Source organism: Bison bison, unplaced genomic scaffold (genome assembly GCF_000754665.1).
Source record: "Bison bison bison isolate TAMUID 2011002044 unplaced genomic scaffold, Bison_UMD1.0 scf7180017864217, whole genome shotgun sequence".
In the NCBI taxonomy this organism is placed as follows: domain Eukaryota; kingdom Metazoa; phylum Chordata; class Mammalia; order Artiodactyla; family Bovidae; genus Bison; species Bison bison.
In genome coordinates, this window is record NW_011494789.1 from 1,416,579 (window position 1) to 1,436,337 (window position 19,759).

At 39.9% G+C, this 19,759-nt stretch overlaps 1 protein-coding gene across 1 annotated transcript in view; it reads right to left on the reverse strand.

Moving 5' to 3' along the window:
• Window positions 1-9,072: 9,072 nt before the first annotated feature.
• The window catches only part of LOC104992563 (zinc finger protein 25-like), a 61,972-nt gene continuing 51,285 nt past the window's right edge, over window positions 9,073-19,759 (reverse strand). Inside the window, exons 5-11 of the mRNA XM_010845491.1 lie at window positions 16,665-16,698; window positions 15,168-15,202; window positions 14,793-15,048; window positions 14,479-14,694; window positions 14,321-14,417; window positions 13,993-14,190; window positions 9,073-9,234 (exon numbers count right to left, since the gene is read on the reverse strand). Of these exons, the coding sequence (XP_010843793.1) occupies window positions 9,073-9,234; window positions 13,993-14,190; window positions 14,321-14,417; window positions 14,479-14,694; window positions 14,793-15,048; window positions 15,168-15,202; window positions 16,665-16,698 (998 nt within the window). The remainder of the gene's footprint in view (window positions 9,235-13,992; window positions 14,191-14,320; window positions 14,418-14,478; window positions 14,695-14,792; window positions 15,049-15,167; window positions 15,203-16,664; window positions 16,699-19,759) is intronic.

Genomic DNA, 19,759 nt, shown 5'->3' on the forward strand with positions numbered 1-19,759 from the left:
TGGATCCATGACCCATTTGTGAATAAGCCAGGTGAATCAACTTTGTCTGTGCTAGAAGAGGATCAACTGCTTGAAATTGCAAGTGGCAGTGGCTATAAAAGTATGTCTGAGACAACTTCAAATCTCCATTCATTCTGGATAAAGTCAAGGCAGAATATTCTGAAATTGCCACTAAAGCATTGAAAAGCCTGCTCCCATTTCCAACATCTTGTCTTTGTGAAGCAGGTTTTCTGTGGTGACAGCAACCAAAAAAAGATTACAGAGTAGACTGGACATAAGGAACAAACTTCTGGTGTCATTGTCATCCATTACCCCTAAATGGGACTGATAGTTGCAAGAAAACAAGTTCAGGACTCCCACTGATTCTGCATTATGGTGAGTTGTATAATTCTTTCATTATATACCACAATGTAATAATAGAAATAAAGTGCACAGTGAATGTAATGTTCTTAAATCATCCCAAAACTATTACCCCCACCCCAGTCCATGGAAAATTGTCTTCCATGAAACTGGTCCCTGGTGCCAAAATAGGTTGGGGACCTCTGAGACATATACCCAACATTTTGGGCCTTCTGCTTATGCACATCCTGTCATTCTAAAATATTGAGGGGAAGGGACAAGAGATTCTGCTCCTGCTAGAATCCCCATTCCTATCTACCTGTATCCTCTGTAATTTTCACTGTCAGTTTATCATACCCTTCAATTTTTTTTATTTATGAAGAATCAATTAAATATGAATTTATTTTCTACCCATTCTTTGCAACACTTATACTATATATCCTTACTGTAAACTTTGTGTTTTCTTTTCCATAAATATAACCCAGACACTTTGTATTGATATTCAGTGAGCATCATTTTTTTTAACAGCTATATAGCAAGACATCATCTAAAGGCATGATAGGTTACTTAATCAGCCTTGTACTGAAAGACATTTGAGTTGTTTATAATTTTATATATTCCAGTGGGTGAAACTATAGGTTAAAATTGTCAGAGGTTAAATTTTCATTTTGTTAAATATTGTATAATTGTCCTCCATAGTGTTTGTTATATTTGTATTACTGCATGCAAAGTGTTTATTCATAATTGAGATGATCACCTAATATGATCATCACCTAATATGTTCCATGCACTGTTGTAGTTACTGAGTAAACACAAACAGTAGACAAAAATCTCTTCCCTCATTTGCTTATATTCAGGTGATAGGAGATAAACAATAAACTTAAAAGACTTAATGCTATTTGATAATTGATTTGGAAGAAATAAAACTAAAAATGTGTTGGGAAAGATCAAATTTAATTTTAAATAAGACCGTCATATAGGCTTCCCTGAGAAAATATTTGAAAGTTGTCAAAAATACTTTGACAGTTGTGAGGGAAGACTTTCAGGCATCCAGAGAATACTTCAAGCTGAGGAAACTGCAGTTCAAGTACTGTGAGGCAGGCTGGTGCCAGAGGTGACCTATATACAGCAGGAACAACAAGCAGGCCAGCCTGGCTGGGGAATAGTTGAAAAAGTAAAGGAGCACAGATGGTGCAGGGCATTGAAGGCCATCACAGTTCTCACTTTGCATAATACTTTGGAGATTCACCCATGTTGTTGCATCATTTTTCCAGTGAGTAGATTTATTTATTAACTAGTTAATGGACATTTGTGTTGTTCCCAGCTTATTGTTATAAACTTCCCTCTCAGAACTGCTACAGTAGCTCACATAAGGTTTGGTAAGTTCTGCTCTATTTTTTAATCTCAAATATTCTTGGATTTTTCTTTTGATATTTTAGTTGACACATTGGTTATTCAAAGTGTGTTTAATATTTACAATTGTAGATTTTCCAGCTTTCAAGTTACGGATTTCTAATTTTATACCACTGCAGTCAGAAAAAAATTACTTGTTACTGATACTAATCCAAACATGGATCCACTTGCATGATGCCAATCTGCAAGTGTGGCACGGGAGTGTGGTAGAGGAATGTACACTGTTCATTGCATGATATCCAGTGTGAAGCCAAACAAGAATGGGCAGATCATCCTCAAAAAAGATTCAGCTCTACCAAGCCTGGAATGAGCCTGAGTTGTTTTGCTAATATAGCTGCATGGCAGTGAAATCTGAACAAGTAGTAAGAACTACTAATTCATTGTTTTGCTTTGGGTCCATGCAATATTGTACCAAATCATAAACATAACGTATTGAAAACAATAGATAATTGCAATTGGTTTTTGTGAGACCCCTGAAGGCCTCTGCTTTTGAGGCTCTATTTGTAGCAGTAAAATGCCTCAATGATTAGCAAAATATTAAAATAATGCATCTCAGCCAAACTTCCACTTGCAGCTCCCTGATTTCAAAGGGTCTTGGCACATGTTGGTGGTTTCTGATCTAAGACAAAGTATATTCTCTCACAGCATTTACAGAGGTACCATAATTACAGCCCAAATTTGGCCTCTACAGATGCCTTGCTATAACACAGCTTTCAATGGGATTCATATCATTATTTAGGTGTGTTACTATATTATATACTTTTCTTTCAATAAACTGTAGATTTGTGAGTAGTCATTGTGGGCTCTGTGTAATTTCTTTAGAATTTGAACCCATGTTACATGACACATTTAGTATAGCTACCTGTCAAACACACACACACACACACACACACACACACACACACACACACACATACTACATGGAAAAGAAAAACATCAGTCTCTTAAATATAATTATAAATTTAACCTCTCTGTGTGCATGTTGTTGCTGTGATGTCCAACTCTTTGCGACCCTATGGACTCTAGCCCACCAGGCCCCTGTCCAGGGATTCTCCAGGCGGCAAGAATACTGGAGTGGATTGACATGCCCTTCTCCAGGGGATCTTCCTGACACAGGGATTGAACCCATCTCTCTTACGTCTCCTGCATTGGCGGGTGGATTGTTTACCACTAGTGCCACCTGGGAAGCCCTTACCCTCTCTGTTGCTCTTCAATTTTATCTTGTAGATACAAGTATTCATCTCATCTGACCTTACTACAGCCTGAAAAACTCTTTTTTATTGCAGTTTTAAGTAGCAAGAATTTCATTAAGTAAAGCCAAAGTACAGACCTGAGAAAGGATGAGTGGTTTGTATGGAAACCAGCAGCAGCCTGGTTTTCATTTTTATATGGCATATCTGCTGTAACAAAATCTCTCAGTTGTCATTTTTCTAACCTCATTTTTGCAATACAGTCCCTTGATATAGAATTCTGGGTTAACTTTTTTGTGATGAGAAAGATGTCATCCACCAGGTTGTTTGCAATGTATAATAAGGTCTCTATATTCCCTCCAGAAGCTTTATTAAAAAATAATCTGTTGTAATTTGTCATGCCAACTCAGCCTATTGATACCTTCCTTTGTTTCCTGCCAAGAATGCCTGGGCAAGTACATTTAATGTGTTGACAAAGTGAACTCCACAGACCTCTCCCACCATCAGCACTGGGGATGATTTTATGATTGCGCCAGCCCTTTTGATTTTAATTATGATTATAGGACACAACACAGCAAGAAACCATCAGGCAACTTTGAAGAACAAGGTTTTTTACTCACAGGTCCTTGCAAATACATGGCACATGGGGGCCACTCATTGAGTTGTGTGGAGAATGGGAGGAAGGGCACACATGGGGATCTCTGTTAATTAAAATTAGGAGGGTGTGGTGTCAATAGTTTCATGGGTTCACAATTTTATGGTGAATATAAATGATAGGAGTTGGAATTAAGGCATGGGAAAGCACTCCAGTGGGTCAGTTATAAAGTTACCCAGAAAAATCTTTTCCTTTATATATATGTTACTTTGGATGCTAAGGGTCTTAGTTGCAGAACACAGGAACTTCAATCTTCATTGTAGCATATGAACTCTTAGTTGCAGCATCTGAAATCTAATTCCCCAACCAGTAATACAACCTGGGCCCCCTGCTTTGGGGGAATGGGGTCCTGGCCACTGAATCACTAGTGAAGTACCCATCCAGTACTTTCTAAAAGGGAAATTCTATGGGCAGGGCAGTCTGTTTCCTCCATTAGTAATTTTGCTAATAGCTCTGTCACACCACTGGCAATACCTTTGAGATGTATGTCTTTAAAATTGATGCCAGGGCAATCAGAAGCTTTGTGTAGGCACTTATACTACAATCCACCCTATGATGCCAAGGAATCAGATTTAATGGTGAGGACATTAACAGTCTTGGTAGCAAATAAGCTAAGTCAGGGGTAGATACCAAGAAAGTATGCATCTGATTTTGATTATGATAACAAATCTGATAATTACAGTTGTCGGAAATTCAAACTGAAAAGGTACAGCCACGAAAATGCATCATTACTCTTGGAGGCCTAGGGAATCTGTTGAAAGGTGTGGATAAAATTATGGAATATTTTATTGTTTTGGACCATGTAAGTCTGAACTTGTCTTAAACTAGCGATGAACATGCAACAAGTGGTCCCAAGGAGGGCAAAAACTGCTTTTCCTTGGCCAGAAGACAATCTAGGGCTGGGTGGCTATCCAAAACCACTGGAGCAACAAACACACGGGACTGTTGCACAAGGGAGAGGGTTTCATGGAAACTTTGTGTATGTTTGGTTAAGACTGACAAAGTTGTATATTGGCCCAAACTACCCAATTTTAGGTGAACAGAGCCAGTACTCTCATGCCCAATTCAGTCAGAGTACAATGCCAAAACCCAATGAAATGAAAATGGTTTTTTGTCAGTGGTAGACAAGCAGAAAAGATGTCCTTTTTATTATAGGGGACTGGAATGCAAAAGTAGGAAGCCAAGAAACACCTGGAGTAACAGGCAAATTTGGCATTGGAATACAGAATGAAGCAGGGCAAAGACTAATAGAGTTTTGCCAAGAAAATGCACTGGTCATAGCAAACACCCTCCTCCAACAACACAAGAGAAGACTCTACACATGGACATCACCAGATGGTCAACACCGAAATCAGATTGATAATCTTCTTTGCAGCCAAAGATGGAGAAGCTCTATACAGTCAACAAAAACAAGACCAGGAGCTGACTGGCTCAGATCATGAACTCCTTATTTCCAAATTCAGACTTAAATTGAGGAAAGTAGGGAAAACCACTAGACCATTCAGGTATGACCTAAATCAAATCCCTTATGATTATACAGTGGAAGTGAGAAATAGATTTAAGGGACTACATCTGATAGAGAGAGTGCCTGATGAACTATGGAATGAGGTTCGTGACATTGTACAGGAGACAGGGATCAAGACCATCCCCATAGAAAAGAAATGCAAAAAAGCAAGAGGGCTGTCTGGGGAGGCCTTACAAATAGCTGTGAAAAGAAGCGAAGTGAAAAGCAAAAGAGAAAAGGAAAGATATAAGCATCTGAATGCAGAGTTCCAAAGAATAGCAAGAAGAGATAAGAAAGCCTCCTTCAGCAATCAATGCAAAGAAATAGAGGAAAACAACATAATGGGAAAGACTAGAGATCTCTTCAGGAAAATTAGAGATACCAAGGGAACATTTCATGCAAAGATGGGCTCAATAAAGGACAGAAATGGTAGGAACCTAACAGAAGAAGAAGATATTAAGAAGACATTGCAAGAATACACAGAAGAACTGTACAAAAAAGATCTTCACAACCAAGATAATCATGATGGTATGATCACTCACCTAGAGCCAGACATCCTGGAATGTGAAGTCAAGTGGGACTTAGAAAGCATCACTATGAACAAAGCTAGTGGAGGTGATGGAATTCCAGTTGAGCTATTCCAAATCCTGAAAGATGATGCTGTGAAAGTGCTGCACTCAATATGCCAGCAAATTTGGACAACTCAGCAGTGGCCACAGGACTGGAAAAGGTCAGTTTTCATTCCAATCCCAAAGAAAGGCAATGCCAAAGAATGCTCAAAATACCACACAATTGCACTCATCTCACACACTAATAAAGTAATGCTCAAAATTCTCCAAACCAGGCTTCAGTAATACGTGAACCATTAACTGCCTGATGTTCAAGCTGGTTTTAGAAATGACAGAGGAACCAGAGACCAAATTGCCAACATCCACTGGATCATCGAAAAAGCAAAAGAGTTCCAGAAAAACACCTATTTGCTTTATTGACTATACCAAAGCCTTTGACTGTGTGGATCACAATTAACTGTGGAGAATTCTGAAAGAGATGGGAATACCAGATCACCTGACCTGCCTCTTGAGAAATTTGTATGCAGGTCAGGAAGCAACAGTTAGAACTGGACATGAAACAACAGACTGGTTCCAAATAGGAAAAGGAGTACGTCAAGGCTGTATATTGTCACCCTGCTTATTTAACTTATATGCAGAGTACATCATGAGAAACGCTGGGCTGGAAGAAGCACAAGCTGGAATCAAGATCGCCGGGAGAAATATCAGTACCCTCAGATATGCAGATGACACCACCCTTATGGAAGAAAGTGAAGAGGAACAAAAAAGCCTCTTGATGAAGGTGAAAGAGAAGAGTGAAAAAGTTGGCTTAAAACTCAACATTCAGAAAACGAAGATCATGGCATCTGGTCCCATAACTTCATGGGAAATAGATGGGGAAACAGTGTCAGTCTTTATTTTGGGGGGCTCCAAAATCACTGCAGATGGTGACTGCAGCCATGAAATTAAAAGATGCTTACTCCTCGGAAGAAAAGTTATGACCAAAGTAGATAGCATATTGAAAAGCAGAGACATTACTTTGCCAACAAAGGTCCGTCTAGTCAAGGCTATGGTTTTTCCAGTGGTCATGTATGGATGTGAGAGTTGGACTGTGAAGAAAGCTGAGCACCAAAGAATTGATGCTTTTGACCTGTGGTGTTGGAGAAGACTCTTGAGAGTCCCTTGGACTGCAAGGAGATCCAACCAGTCCATTCTGAAGGAGATCAGCCCTGGGATTTCTTTGGAAGGAATGATGCTAAAGCTGAAACTCCAGTACTTTGGCCACCTCATGCGAAGAGTTGACTCATTGGAAAAGACTCTGACCCTGTGAGGGATTGGGGGTAGGAGGAAAAGGGACGACAGAGAATGAGATGGCTGGATGGCATCACTGGCATGATGGATGTAGGTCTGTGTGAACTCCAGGAGTTGGTGATGGACAGGGAGGCCTGGCGTGCTGTGATTCATGGGTTCGCAAAGAGTCAGACACGACTGAGCGACTGAACTGAACTGAGACAAGCAGATTAGGAAACAGGTGCCATGTGTCCCAAGGTTCAGATCTCCAGAGGCAGGAAGAGGGATACAAGGGTGCACTTGGTAGGTAGCCCAGGGCCAGTGAATCAGAAGCCTGAGGTAGAGTCATAGACTGTGTGGGATTCTCACACTGTGGGATTACAGTACAATCTAAAGTTGACCATTCTTACTGTAAAATATTCACTGGGCCTACAGTGAAACCTGGATTTCATGTCTGTCTGTGCTGAGTTTCAGTGGCATGGTTAAACGGGTACATGACCAAGATTTGTGTCTGGGCAAAGACTTACCAAGGAGGTTTGAAGGTTAACCTCAAAAGGATCCTTTAAGAGCTACTGGGGTAGAAAATGGGTGCAGCATGTAGCTGAAGGGTGGCCAGGTAAAAGATATCATTTGTTAAGTGGAGTTGACTGAAATTGAACATGTCAGCAGGGTAACCACTTAAGGTAGAGTATCAGTTCAATTCAGTTCAGTCCAGTCACTCAGTCATGTCCCAACTCTTTGCAATCCCGACTGCAGCACACCAGGCTTCCCTGTCGATCACCAACTCCCAAAGCTTACTCACATCCATCAAGTCAGTGATGCCATCCAACAATCTCAACCTCTGCTGTCCCCTTCTCCTTCTGCTTTCAATCTTTCCCAGCATCAGGGTCTTTTCCAGTGAGTCAGTTCTTCACATCAGGTGGCCAAAGTATTGGAGTTTCAACTTCAGCATCAGTCCTTCCAATGAATATTCAGGACTGATTTCCTTTAGGATCAACTGGCTGGATCTCCTTGCAGTCCAAGGGACTCTCAAGAGTCTTCTCCAACACCACAGTTCAAAAGCTTCAATTCTTTGGTGCTCAGTTTTCTTTATAGTCCAACTCTCACATCCATATAGGTAAAGTATAAGAGACTGTATGAGATTGAAAAGTCAAACAAGAAGCCTAGAAATTTCTGACTTCAAAGTATGGGCAGCCCGCTTAGCTACTGGGTATAAATGTTGGTAGTATTTGCAAACCATCTTGCCAGTGATGTGGAAAGTGTAGGGGAAGTATAGTGGATGAGGTTGTGAATATAAGCAGTAGTCCTGGTAGGGAATGGTGATGGCCAGCAGGCTTCATGGTTGGGAATTCTCATGTAACCACAGTAAACTGGAAGGTCCTGGGGAGCAGGTGAAAGCAGGGAGTCTGAATAAGTAGTACTTCTTGGCAGGAAAGTTATCTGCTTCTGACAAGAGAGTGTAAGTACAGTCTGACAGGCATATTCGTATTAGGTAAGCTGTGCTATCAAGCCATGCCCAGAAAGTTTCTACATGGGTTTTAAGTTTATGAAGGAGTTACTGAATCTCCTCAGGAGCTTTAGAAGGCAATAGCACAGATGTCCACAATACTTAAGAGTTGTTCATTAATTTTTTTTGCAACACTGTATTAGGGATTAGAGCCATTGCTTTGTCAAAGGGCCCAGCAGTAAGGCCAGGTAAGAACCAAAGGGCTGGATATATATGAAAACAGCCAATATGCAACAAGTTTGTACTGTGCTGTGCTGAATAGGTCATGTCTGACTTTTTGTGATCCCCATGGACTGTAGCCTGCCAGGCTCCTCTGTCCATGGAATTTTCCTGGCAAGAATACTGGAGTGTGTTGCCATTTCCTACTCCTGGGGATCTTTCCCACACAGTAAACTCACCAAGTTTATTGCACACAATACAGGTTAATCACAGCAGTGAACATTCAAAGGGGATAATGAACCACACCAAGGAGAAGTTGAAGAAAGAAATGTTTCAGCACCAGCAGCAGTCTCTGGTTGAGTAATGAGTCTATAGAGACAAGCAGGAGTGGGAAGTCGCCTCTTTCTCCCACACTTAATCTAGAAGCATCAGTCTGAACAGCTGTGAGTATGATAGAGAGGGGTCATCTAGCAAAGTACCTGCAAGTTGCTGAGTTGAGTGGTCTCATTTGAAGGAGTCTGCCACCAGGGCATAATGGTTACACCCCAAGGGGTCACCACATCTCTTATTAGCTGCTCCTTTTGACTCACTGAAGTCTTTTCTTGGATCTGGTCAAACAAATTCCCTATCTAAAATTAAAAACAAAACAAAACAGTATAGTTGATTTATAATGTTGTTTTATTTTCTGGTGCACAGCAGTAATTCAATTATATAAACACACACACACACACACACGTATATATATACACACACATACACATAAATACAAGAGAAAGAAAAACAAAACCCAAAGTCAGCAGAAGGGAAAAAAATCATAAAGATCAGAGCAGAAATAAATGAAACAGAAACAAGAAACAGCAAAGATCAATAAAATTGAAAGCTGGTCTTTTGAGAAGGTAAAATTGATAAACCTTTAGCTGAAATCATTAAGCAAAATAAAGGGGGGATTCAAATCAATAAATAAAATTAGAAACCAAAAAGGAAAAATTACAACTGACATCCAAGACATACAGAAGATCCTAAGAGACGACTAATATAAGGAACTATATATGAATAAGGGAGAAAGCAATGGCACCCCACTCCAGTACTGTTGCCCGGAAAATCCCATGGATGGAGGAGCCTGGTAGGCTGCAGTCCATGAGGTCGCTAAGAGTCAGACACGACTGAGAGACTTTACTTTCACTTTCCACTTTCATGCATTGGAGAAGGAAATGGCAACCCACTCCAGTGTTCTTGCCTGGAGAATCACATGGACGGAGAAGCCTGGTAGGCTGCAGTCCATGGGGTCACACAGAGTCGGACACGACTGAAGTGACTTGGCAGCATATGTGAATAAGATGCACAACCTGTAAGAAATGGAGAAGTAATTGGAAAGATTCAACCTTCCAAGACTAAACCAGGAAGATATTAACAGAACAGGAACAAATAATGAAATAGAAACTGTAATCTTCCAAGAAACAGAAGTCCAGTGAAAATGGCATCACAGGTGATTTCTATCAAACATTTAGACAAGAGCTAACACCTATCCTGCTCAAACTCTTTCAAAAAGTTGCATAGGGAGGAACACTACCAAACTTCTTCTATAAGGCCACCATCACCCTGATACAAAAATCAAACCCCAAAAAATTCAAGTTACAGACCAATATCAATGATGAACACAGACACAAAAACCTCAACAAAGTACTATCAAAGAGAATCCAACAACAGATTAAAAGAATCATACACCATGATAAAGTGGGATTTATTCCAGGAATGTAAGACTTTTTCAATACAGGCAAATCAATCAATGTGATACATCATTTTAACAAATTAAAACCATATAATCATCTCAATAGATTCAGAAAAAGCTTTTGACAAAATTTAAGACCAATTTATGACAAAAACTTTCCAGAAGATGGGCAGAGAGGGAACTTACCTCAACATAATAAAGGCCATATATCACTAATTCATAGCAAACATAATTCTCAATAGTGAAAACCTGAAAGCATTCCCTCTAAGATCAGTACCAGGACAAGGATGTCCCCTCTTATCATTATTATTCAATGTAGTTTTTGAAGTCCTAGCCATGACAATCAGAGAAGAAAAAGGAAAAAAAAAAAAGGAATGCAAAGTCGAAAAGAAGTAAAACCATTACCGTCCGCAGATGACACAATCCTATGCATAGAAATTCCTAAAGACACCACCAGACAACATTAGCACAACAACCTAAAGCTAATCAATGAATCTGGTAAAGCTATGGGATACAAATTAATGCATGGAAATCTCCTGCATTCCTATACACTAAAAACTAAAGTGCAGAAAGAGAAATTGACTACATGACTCAAAGAAATCTACAGATTCAATGCAATCCCTATCAAACTACAAATGGCATTCTCCATAGCATTGAATTTTACAAAGAATTTTACAATTTGGGTAGAAAAACAAGACCCCAAATAGCCAAAGCAATTTTGTGAAAGAAAAACAGCTGAAGGAATCAAGCTCCCCAATTTCAGGTGATAATGCAAAGCTACAGTAATAATGACAGTGTGGTACTGGCACAGAAATAGTAATATAGATCAATGGTACAGGACAGAAAGTCCAGAGAAAAACCCAGGCATCTATGGTCAACTATCTATAACAAAGGAGGAAATAACATGAAATGGAGAAAAGACATCCTCTTTCCATTAAGTGGCACTGGGAAAATTAGACAGCTGCATGTTAAAGAATGAAATTAGAACACTATCTAACATGATACACAACAATAAACTCAAAATGAATTAAAGATATAAATGTTAAAGACCAGATAGTATAAAACATTATAGAGGAAAAGATAGGAAAAACACTCTTTGACATAAATTGTAGCAAGATCTCTTTTGACCACCTCCTAAAATAATGAAAATAAAAACAAAGAAATGAGATCCAATTATAAATAAAGGCTTTTGCACAGCAAAGGAAACCATAAACAAGATGAAAAGACAATGCTCAGAAGGGGGAAAATATTTCCAAATAAAGAAATGGACAAAATACAGAAGCAGTTCATGAAGCTCAATATCAAAAAAACAAACAATCCAATCTAAAAATGGGCAGAAGACAGGAAATAAATAGACATTACTAAATAGTCATTACTCCAAAGAAGGGATACAGATGACGAAGAGGCACAAAAAAAGATGCTTATCATCACTAATTATTAGAGAAATGTTAAACCTACAATAAGGTATCATCTCTCACCTGTCAGAATATCCACCATTAAAAAAATCCACAAATAGTAAATGCTGGAAATGGTATAGAGAAAAGGAAACACTCTTGCACTGTTGGTGGGAACATAAACTGATACAGCCACTATGGAAAAGTGTATGAAGATTCTTTTGAAAACCAGGAATAAAACTACCATATGACCCAGCATTTCCACTAGTGGGCATATACCTGAGAGAACCATAACTCAAAAAGACACAGGTACCCCCAGTGTTCAAGGAGGCAATATTTACAATAGCCAGGATGGAAATAAGTGAGTGTCCAACAGATTAGCAGATAAAGAAGATGTGGTACATATATACAATGGAATATTTTCAGCCATAAAAGGGAATGAAATTGATATCATGTAAGAAACGAGTTGCCAGTCCAGGTTCGATGCACGATACTGGATGCTTGGGGCTAGTGCACTGGGACGACCCAGAGGGATGGTATGGGGAGGGAGGAGGGAGGAGGGTTCAGGATGGGGAACACATGTATACCTGTGGTGGATTCATTTTGATATTTGGCAAAACTAATACAATTATGTAAAGTTTAAAAATAAAATAAAATTAAAAAAATAAAAATAAAAAGCAAAAAAAAAAAAAAAAAGGGAACGAAATTGAGTCATCCGTACACATGTGGGCAGATTTGGAGTCCTTCTTGTAGAGTGAAGTAGGTCAGAAAAAGAAAAACAAATATTAACCCAGGTACATGGAATCTAAAAAAATGGTACCAATGAACCTAGTTGCAGGGCAGGGAGAGAAGATGCAGACACTGAGAACCAACATGTGGACACAGGAGGGGAAGAGGAAGGTGGGATGAATTGGAAGATTAGGTTTGACATAAATACATTACCACCTGTAAAATAGATAGCTAATGGGAATCTGCTGTATAGCACAGGGAGCTCAGCTCAGTGCTCTGTGATGACATAAACGGATTGGATAGGGGGAGGGAGATCCAAGTAGAAGAAGATATATGTATACATATAACTGGTTCACTTCTTGTATAGCAGAAACTAACAAAAAACTGTAACAGAATTATACATCAATTTTTAAAAAAGCTAAGTTATCAAAATGGAGGATTGCATAATGATAAGGAGGTGGAGTCAGAAGATATAACAATCCTAAAGAGTATGGTTCAGAAAACAGCTCATCAAAACAAGAGGAAAAAACTGATAAAAATTAGCTTCAAAGTTCAACAGAATTCCATTTGCACTTAATGGATTCATCAGTCAAAATAAGCACACAGTTGAACTGAGCAGCACTATCAATCAATGGGACCTAATCAACATTTATACAATATTTTATTCTATGACATTAAAACACACATTATTTAGCTCAGACAAAGTCTGACTGAGATAGACAACATTGTGGGTAACAATGCACAATTTAAAGTTCACAGAAGAAATCCTTCAAAGTAGGATCCCACTGAGTAGCCTGGCTGAAACAGTAGTCTGTCCCGTAAGTGATTAGTATCAAGGACTGTTTGCTTGTGTGAGTCTTCTTATGTCCAAAGTGGGCTGAAATCTGGTTCAAACATTACCCATTCACAGTAAACATTAAGGATGTCTCTGAGTTTTGTTGATGGATGGTTGATTTCTCATAGACAAAATTTCCTGTTTTATTATATTCACTGAGCTTCCTCTGAGTTCTCTGATGCTGCACTACTGGTCAGTTTCCACCCACCCCACCCCACCCCCTTTCTAATACATTTGTACAGTTACTCTGACAGTTCGTAAGATCTGACTTTTAGGTAAAAGCTTTCCCATGATAATGGGATTTCTCCCCTATGTGACTTCTCTGATGTATTCCTAGGCCTGGAAGGCTGCATCAGGTTTTCTAAAGCTTATTAAATTCATAGCAGGTCTCTTATATGTGGAGTGATATACTCTGAAGATTAGTTTATAAGAGAAAACTTACCAACATTCAGTACCCATTAACTTTCACCAAGTGTGAGTTCTCTGAAAACATTATAGGACTGGCATCTGTCTACAATCTTTCCCACAATCAATACATTCATAGGATGTCTCCCCTGTGAATTCACTGATGAAGGGTTAGATGAAAATTTCCACAGGATTTCCCACACTTATTAATTACATTCCTATGGTTTCTGTCTTGTGTGAATTTTCTGATGCCTAGTGAGGTGGCACTTCTTAGAGAGACATTTCCCACGCTTACTTCATAGGTTTTCTCCCCAGTATGAGTTCTCTGATGCATTTTTAGGAACGATTTCAAGGCAAAGGCTTTTCCACATTTACTGCACTCAAAGGTTTCTTCCCGGGTGTGAATTATCTGATGAACAGTGGGGTAACTTTTTGTACTGAAGGATTTCCCACATTTATTACACTCATAGGGTTTCCCCCCTGTGTGACTTCTCTGATGAATAGTGAACTAACTTTTTGTGCTGAATGATTTCCCACATTTATCACACTCATAGGCTTTCTCCCATGTGTGAGTTCTCTGACGATCAGTGAGGTAATGTTTTCTACTGAAGGACTTCCCACACCTCTGTGTGAGTTCTCTCATGAATAGTGAGGAACTGTTCTCTACTGAAGGATTTTCCACATTTATTACACTCATAGGGTTTCTCCCGTGTGATTTCTCTGATGAACAATAAGGTAACTTTTTCCATAGAAGGATTTTCCACATATATTACACGGATACGCTTTCTCCCCTCTGTGAATTCTCTGATGCACAATGAGGTATGCTTTACTAGAGATAGATTTCCCAGACTCACTACATTCATAGCGTTTCTCCCCTGTGTGAATTTTCTTATGTTGCTTGAGGTATGACTTGCAGGTAAAAGCTTTCTTATATTCATTACATGCAAAAGGTTTCTGCCCACTATGTGTTGTATGATGGTCAATGAGGTTTGACTTCCTAGAGAAGGATTTTCCACATTCTCACATTCATAGAGTTTCACACTTATTTGAGCTTTCTGATGCACACTAAAGGTATTCTGAGAAGATAAAGTTTACCGAAATATTGTACCATTGCAGAAGCTCCTCTTTGTGTCAAGTTTCTGGGATATGGTAAGGGCTGCATGAGAGTTTAAGTGACTTGTAATTTCAAAGGTCTTGATTCCTGAGTGACTGCTCTGATGTTCTCTGCAGTGTAACTTCTGGCTGAAAGTTTTCTCACCTGTGTCTGTAGTTTGATGTTGAGTAAAGTCTCGCTGCAAAAGTTTTCCTTCATTTGCCAGGCTTTTCTTTAAGAGGTTATCAAGTCTGCATTCTTATGAAGGAAAAAAAAATGGTTAATGAAGATTACAACACATTTCTGTTTCAGGATGCAGCCTTTATATGTGTCTTATATTTTATTTGACCATTTGGTTTTTAGTCACCAAATCTTACCAAAATAAACAAATTCCAAATGTGTTCCTATACTCCTTGAGAACCAAAGACCAAAATTATGATTATCACTATAAACCTGAATTTTAAAAATAACAGAAAATTAATAAATAGATACTAGAGAACTCTAAAAAGTGGTTCACTAAGAAACATGAAAATTAGAGTTTGGGATGACTGATTCTCAGCAGTAGGTAGAATTGCAAGAGAAATCTGTCAGCAATGGTTTTCAACACTATATCAAAGAAGGAATTGGACTGTGGAATAAAATCAATGTCTAGGTCCTTATACATTCAACTAGAGATCACAGTGGTAGGATACTGAGTAGTCAATAACCTTCAGCTGGAGTTTCCTCATTTCAACTCCACATATAAACACTAAAACAAATTCATACTTGCACTGATTTTTCTCCTGATTAAAGAAGCAATTCTATAGTTCAAACCCTCCTGAAGAAGTTCACAGGTATATAAATGTACAGAAGTTAAAAATTGATGAGACAAAATAACACACTGACCTGGAACGAATCCATTTCTACATGCTGGCTCTGATGCCTTAGTTTACTACATCAGGGTTGTTCAACAACACTGTTGAACATCAAATTATAAGTTTTCCCTTTCTTTATGATTACTCACTCTCCTGAGCCTAGTCTTTTTTATTTTATTTATTTTATTTATTTATTTATTGCCATACAACATCCAGTGTGAGGTCTTAGTTCTCTGACCAGGGATGGAATCCACGAACCCTGCAGTGGAACTAACAACTGGAACATCCAAGGAAGTCACCCTGAAAGTTGTCTCAACCAGGACTAAGCTCCATGTAAGTATCCCATGCACTGCTGAACATATAGTAACAGCTTCTATTAACTGAGATCCTTTAATCTCATGCTTCACCCTATTTCCAAAAGCCTACTTTTATTAATTTCTCATGTTTCTTTTATGTTTGACTGCTCTTGCCCAGGATATTTCACTTCCCATGTAACATGCCAGACCTATGCCCAAACCTAAGATGGCAGTGAGCACGCCACTCTAAATACAACAGATAAAAGGGTCAAGTGGCAGCATTCTGAAAAGCAAACTTTTTAAAAATCTGCTTTTAGGCACATTGGATATTCAGGTTCAGTTCAGTTCAGTTCAGTCACTCAGTCGTGTCCAACTCTTTGCAACCCCATGAATCACAGCACGCCAGGCCTCCCTGTCCATCACCAACTCCCAGAGTTCACTCAAACTCATGTCCATCGAGTCGGTGATACCATCCAGCCATTTCATCCTCTGTCGTCCCCTTCTCCTCCTGCCCCCAATCCCTCCCAGCATCAGGGTCTTTTCCAATGAGTCAACTCTTCACATGAGGTGGCCAAAGAGTATTGGAGTTTCAGCTTGCAATGTACATCCAGGGCTGATGTCCTTTAGGATGGACTGGTTGGATCTCCTCGCAGTCCAAGGTACTTTAAAGAGTCTTCTCCAACACCACAGTTCAAAAGCATCAATTCTTCAGTGCTCAGCTTTCTTCACAGTCCAGCTCTCACATCCATACATGGCCACTGGAAAAGGATATTCAGGTTACTATTTCATAACTCTGTGATATTTTTCCGTTCTAGTCTGGCCAGGCCATATATCTCCCATTCTGTCTCTTAGTTGTTCAGTCGTGTCTGACTCTTTGTGACCCATGGACTGTAGCCACCAAGTTCCTCTGTCTTCCTTAACTACAATAATACTTATCATTTTCAGTAAGTATCTTCTACCCACATTCTTTCTCTAAGTAACTTTACATCACAATTTTGAAATTAAAGATTAATCTAGATATCTTTGAGGCCATGCTATTTTCAAAAGTTCACCAAGAATATACATTCTAGAGTTTCCCAACACTAATTTACACTTTCACAATACTTCGTATGTCATTTATCTTAACAATGAATACATGAAGAGCACACACATTTTAAAGCAAATTACTATCACTTAAATCAGGATGCATCTTAAAATTGATGGCACATTCAGTTTTTAGCAATCCCTAAAACAATGATTTCTCTTTTAACTGATACCATTTCACATCCTAGAAAATATATTGCATGCAGCTTTGAACTCCTAAATCTGGAACAGAACTCTCATTCTGTGATTATTTTTGCACCCCTCTGTGATATAAAATTAATTACAAGTCCTTAAAAAACAAAAACTAACCTCGGTTTCATTGGCTCAGATTCAATGCAAATATACATGTTTCATAAGTGAAAGAAATTTGACTGATGCATCAATAAATATGAAATACCACACTCAAACCCAACTCTATATTCAATCCAATGTAATAATACATTACCAGTAATACACAATATTCCAGAAGAGGCAGGAATCAAGTATGGAATAATCTTTTTTGTTGCAGCGTGGGCGGCTGCAACGGCGCACAAGCACAGGTGGCTGCAACGGCGCACAAGCGCAGCTGAGAGGAGCTACCCCACGTCCAAGGTCAGAGGCAGAAGCCAGGAGGACCCCACGCCAGAGGGGTGGTGGCCAAGAGGAGCTACCCCACGTCCGAGGTCAGGGGCGGCAGCCGAGAGTGCCAGACTGCGACAGTGAAGGAGCAGCCCAGAGGAGCTACCCCACGTCGGAGGTCAGGGGCGGCAGCTGGGAGGAGCTACCCCACGCCCGAGGAGTGGTGGCTGCATGGGCACAGGAGGGCCTAGAGGAGCTACTCCACATTCAAGGTCAGGAGGGGCGGTGGTGAGGAGATACCCCTCGTCCAAGGTAAGGAGCAGCGGCTGCACTTTGCTCAAGCAGCAGTGAAGAGATACCCCAAGTCCAAGGTAAAAGAAACCCAAGTAAGACGGTAGGTGTTGCAAGAGGGGATCAGAGGGCAGACACAGAGAAACGATAATCACAGAAAACTAGTCAATCTAATCACACTAGTACCATACTTGTCTAACTCAATGAAACTAAGCCATGCCCTGTGCTGCCACCCAAGACGGGCGAGTCATGATGGAGAGGTCTGACAGAATGTGGTCCACTGGAGAAGGGAATGGCAAACCACTTCAGTATTCTTGCCTTGAGAACCCCATGAACAGTATGAAAAGGCAAAATGATAGGACATTGAAAGAGGAACTCCCCAGGTCAATAGGTGCCCAATATGCTACTGGAGATCAGTGGAGAAATAACTCCAGAAAGAATGAAGGGATGGAGCCAAAGCAAAAACAATACCCAGTTATGGATGTGACTGGTGATAGAAGCAAGGTCTGATGCTGCAAAGAGCAATATTACATAGGAACCTGGAATATGAGGTCCATTAATCAAGGCAAATTGGAAGTGGTCAAACAGGAGATGGCAAGAGTGAATGTTGACCTTCTAGAAATCAGCGAACTAAAATGGACTGGAATGGGTGAATTTAACTCAGATGACCATTATATCTACTACTGCGGGTAGGAATCCCTTAGAAGAAACGGAGTGGCCATCATAGTCAACAAAGGAGTCCGAAATGCAGTACTTGGATGCAATCTCAAAAACAACAGAATGACCTCTGTTTGTTTCCAAGGCAAACCATTCAATATCAGGGTAATCCAGTTATGACCCAACCAGTAATGCTGAAGAAACTGAAGTTGAACGGTTCTATGAAGACCTACAAGACCTTTTAGAACTAACACCCAAAAAAGATGTCCTTTTCATTATAGGGGACTGGAATGCAAAAGCAGGAAGTCAAGAAACACCTGGAGTAACAGGCAAATTTGGCCTTGGAATATGGAATGAAGCAGGGCAAAGGCTAATAGAATTTTGTCAAGAGAATGCACTGGTCATAGCAAACACCCTCTTCCAACAACACAAGTGAAGACTCTACCAGATGGTGATGGTTGGACATCACCAGATGGTCAACACCGAAATCAGATTGATTATATTCTTTGCAGCCAAAGATGGAGAAGCTCCATACAGTTAGCAAAAACAAGATGAGGAGCTGATTGTGGCTAAGATCATGAACTCCTTATTGCCAAATTCAGACTTAAATTGATGAAAGTAGGGAAAACCACTATTCAGTTCAGTTCAGTTCAGTTCAGTCGCTCAGTCGTGTCCGACTCTTTGTGACCCCATGAATCACAGCACACCAGGCCTCCCTGTCCATCACCAACTCCAGGAGTTCACCTAGACGCATGTCCATCAAGTCAGTGATGCCATCCAGCCATCTCATCCTCTGTCGTCCCCTTCGGCTCCTGCCCCCAATCCCTCGCAGGGTCAGAGTCTTTTCCAATGAGTCAACTCTTTGCATGAGGTGGCCTAGGTACTGGAGTTTCAGCTTTAGCATCATTCCTTCCAAAGAAATCCCAGGGCTGATGTCCTTCAGAATGGACTGGTTGGATCTCCTTGCAGTCCAAGGGACTCTCAAGAGTCTTCTCCAACACCACAGTTCAAAAGCATCAATTCTTTGGCACTCAGCTTTCTTCACAGTCCAACTCTCGCATCCATACATGACCACTGGAAAAAACATAGCCTTGACTAGACAGACCTTAGTTGGTAAAGTAATGTCTCTGCTTTTGAATATGCTATCTAGGTTAGTCATAACTTTCCTTCCAAGGAGTAAGCATTTTTTAATTTCATGGCTGCAGTCACCATCTGCAGTGATTTTGGAGC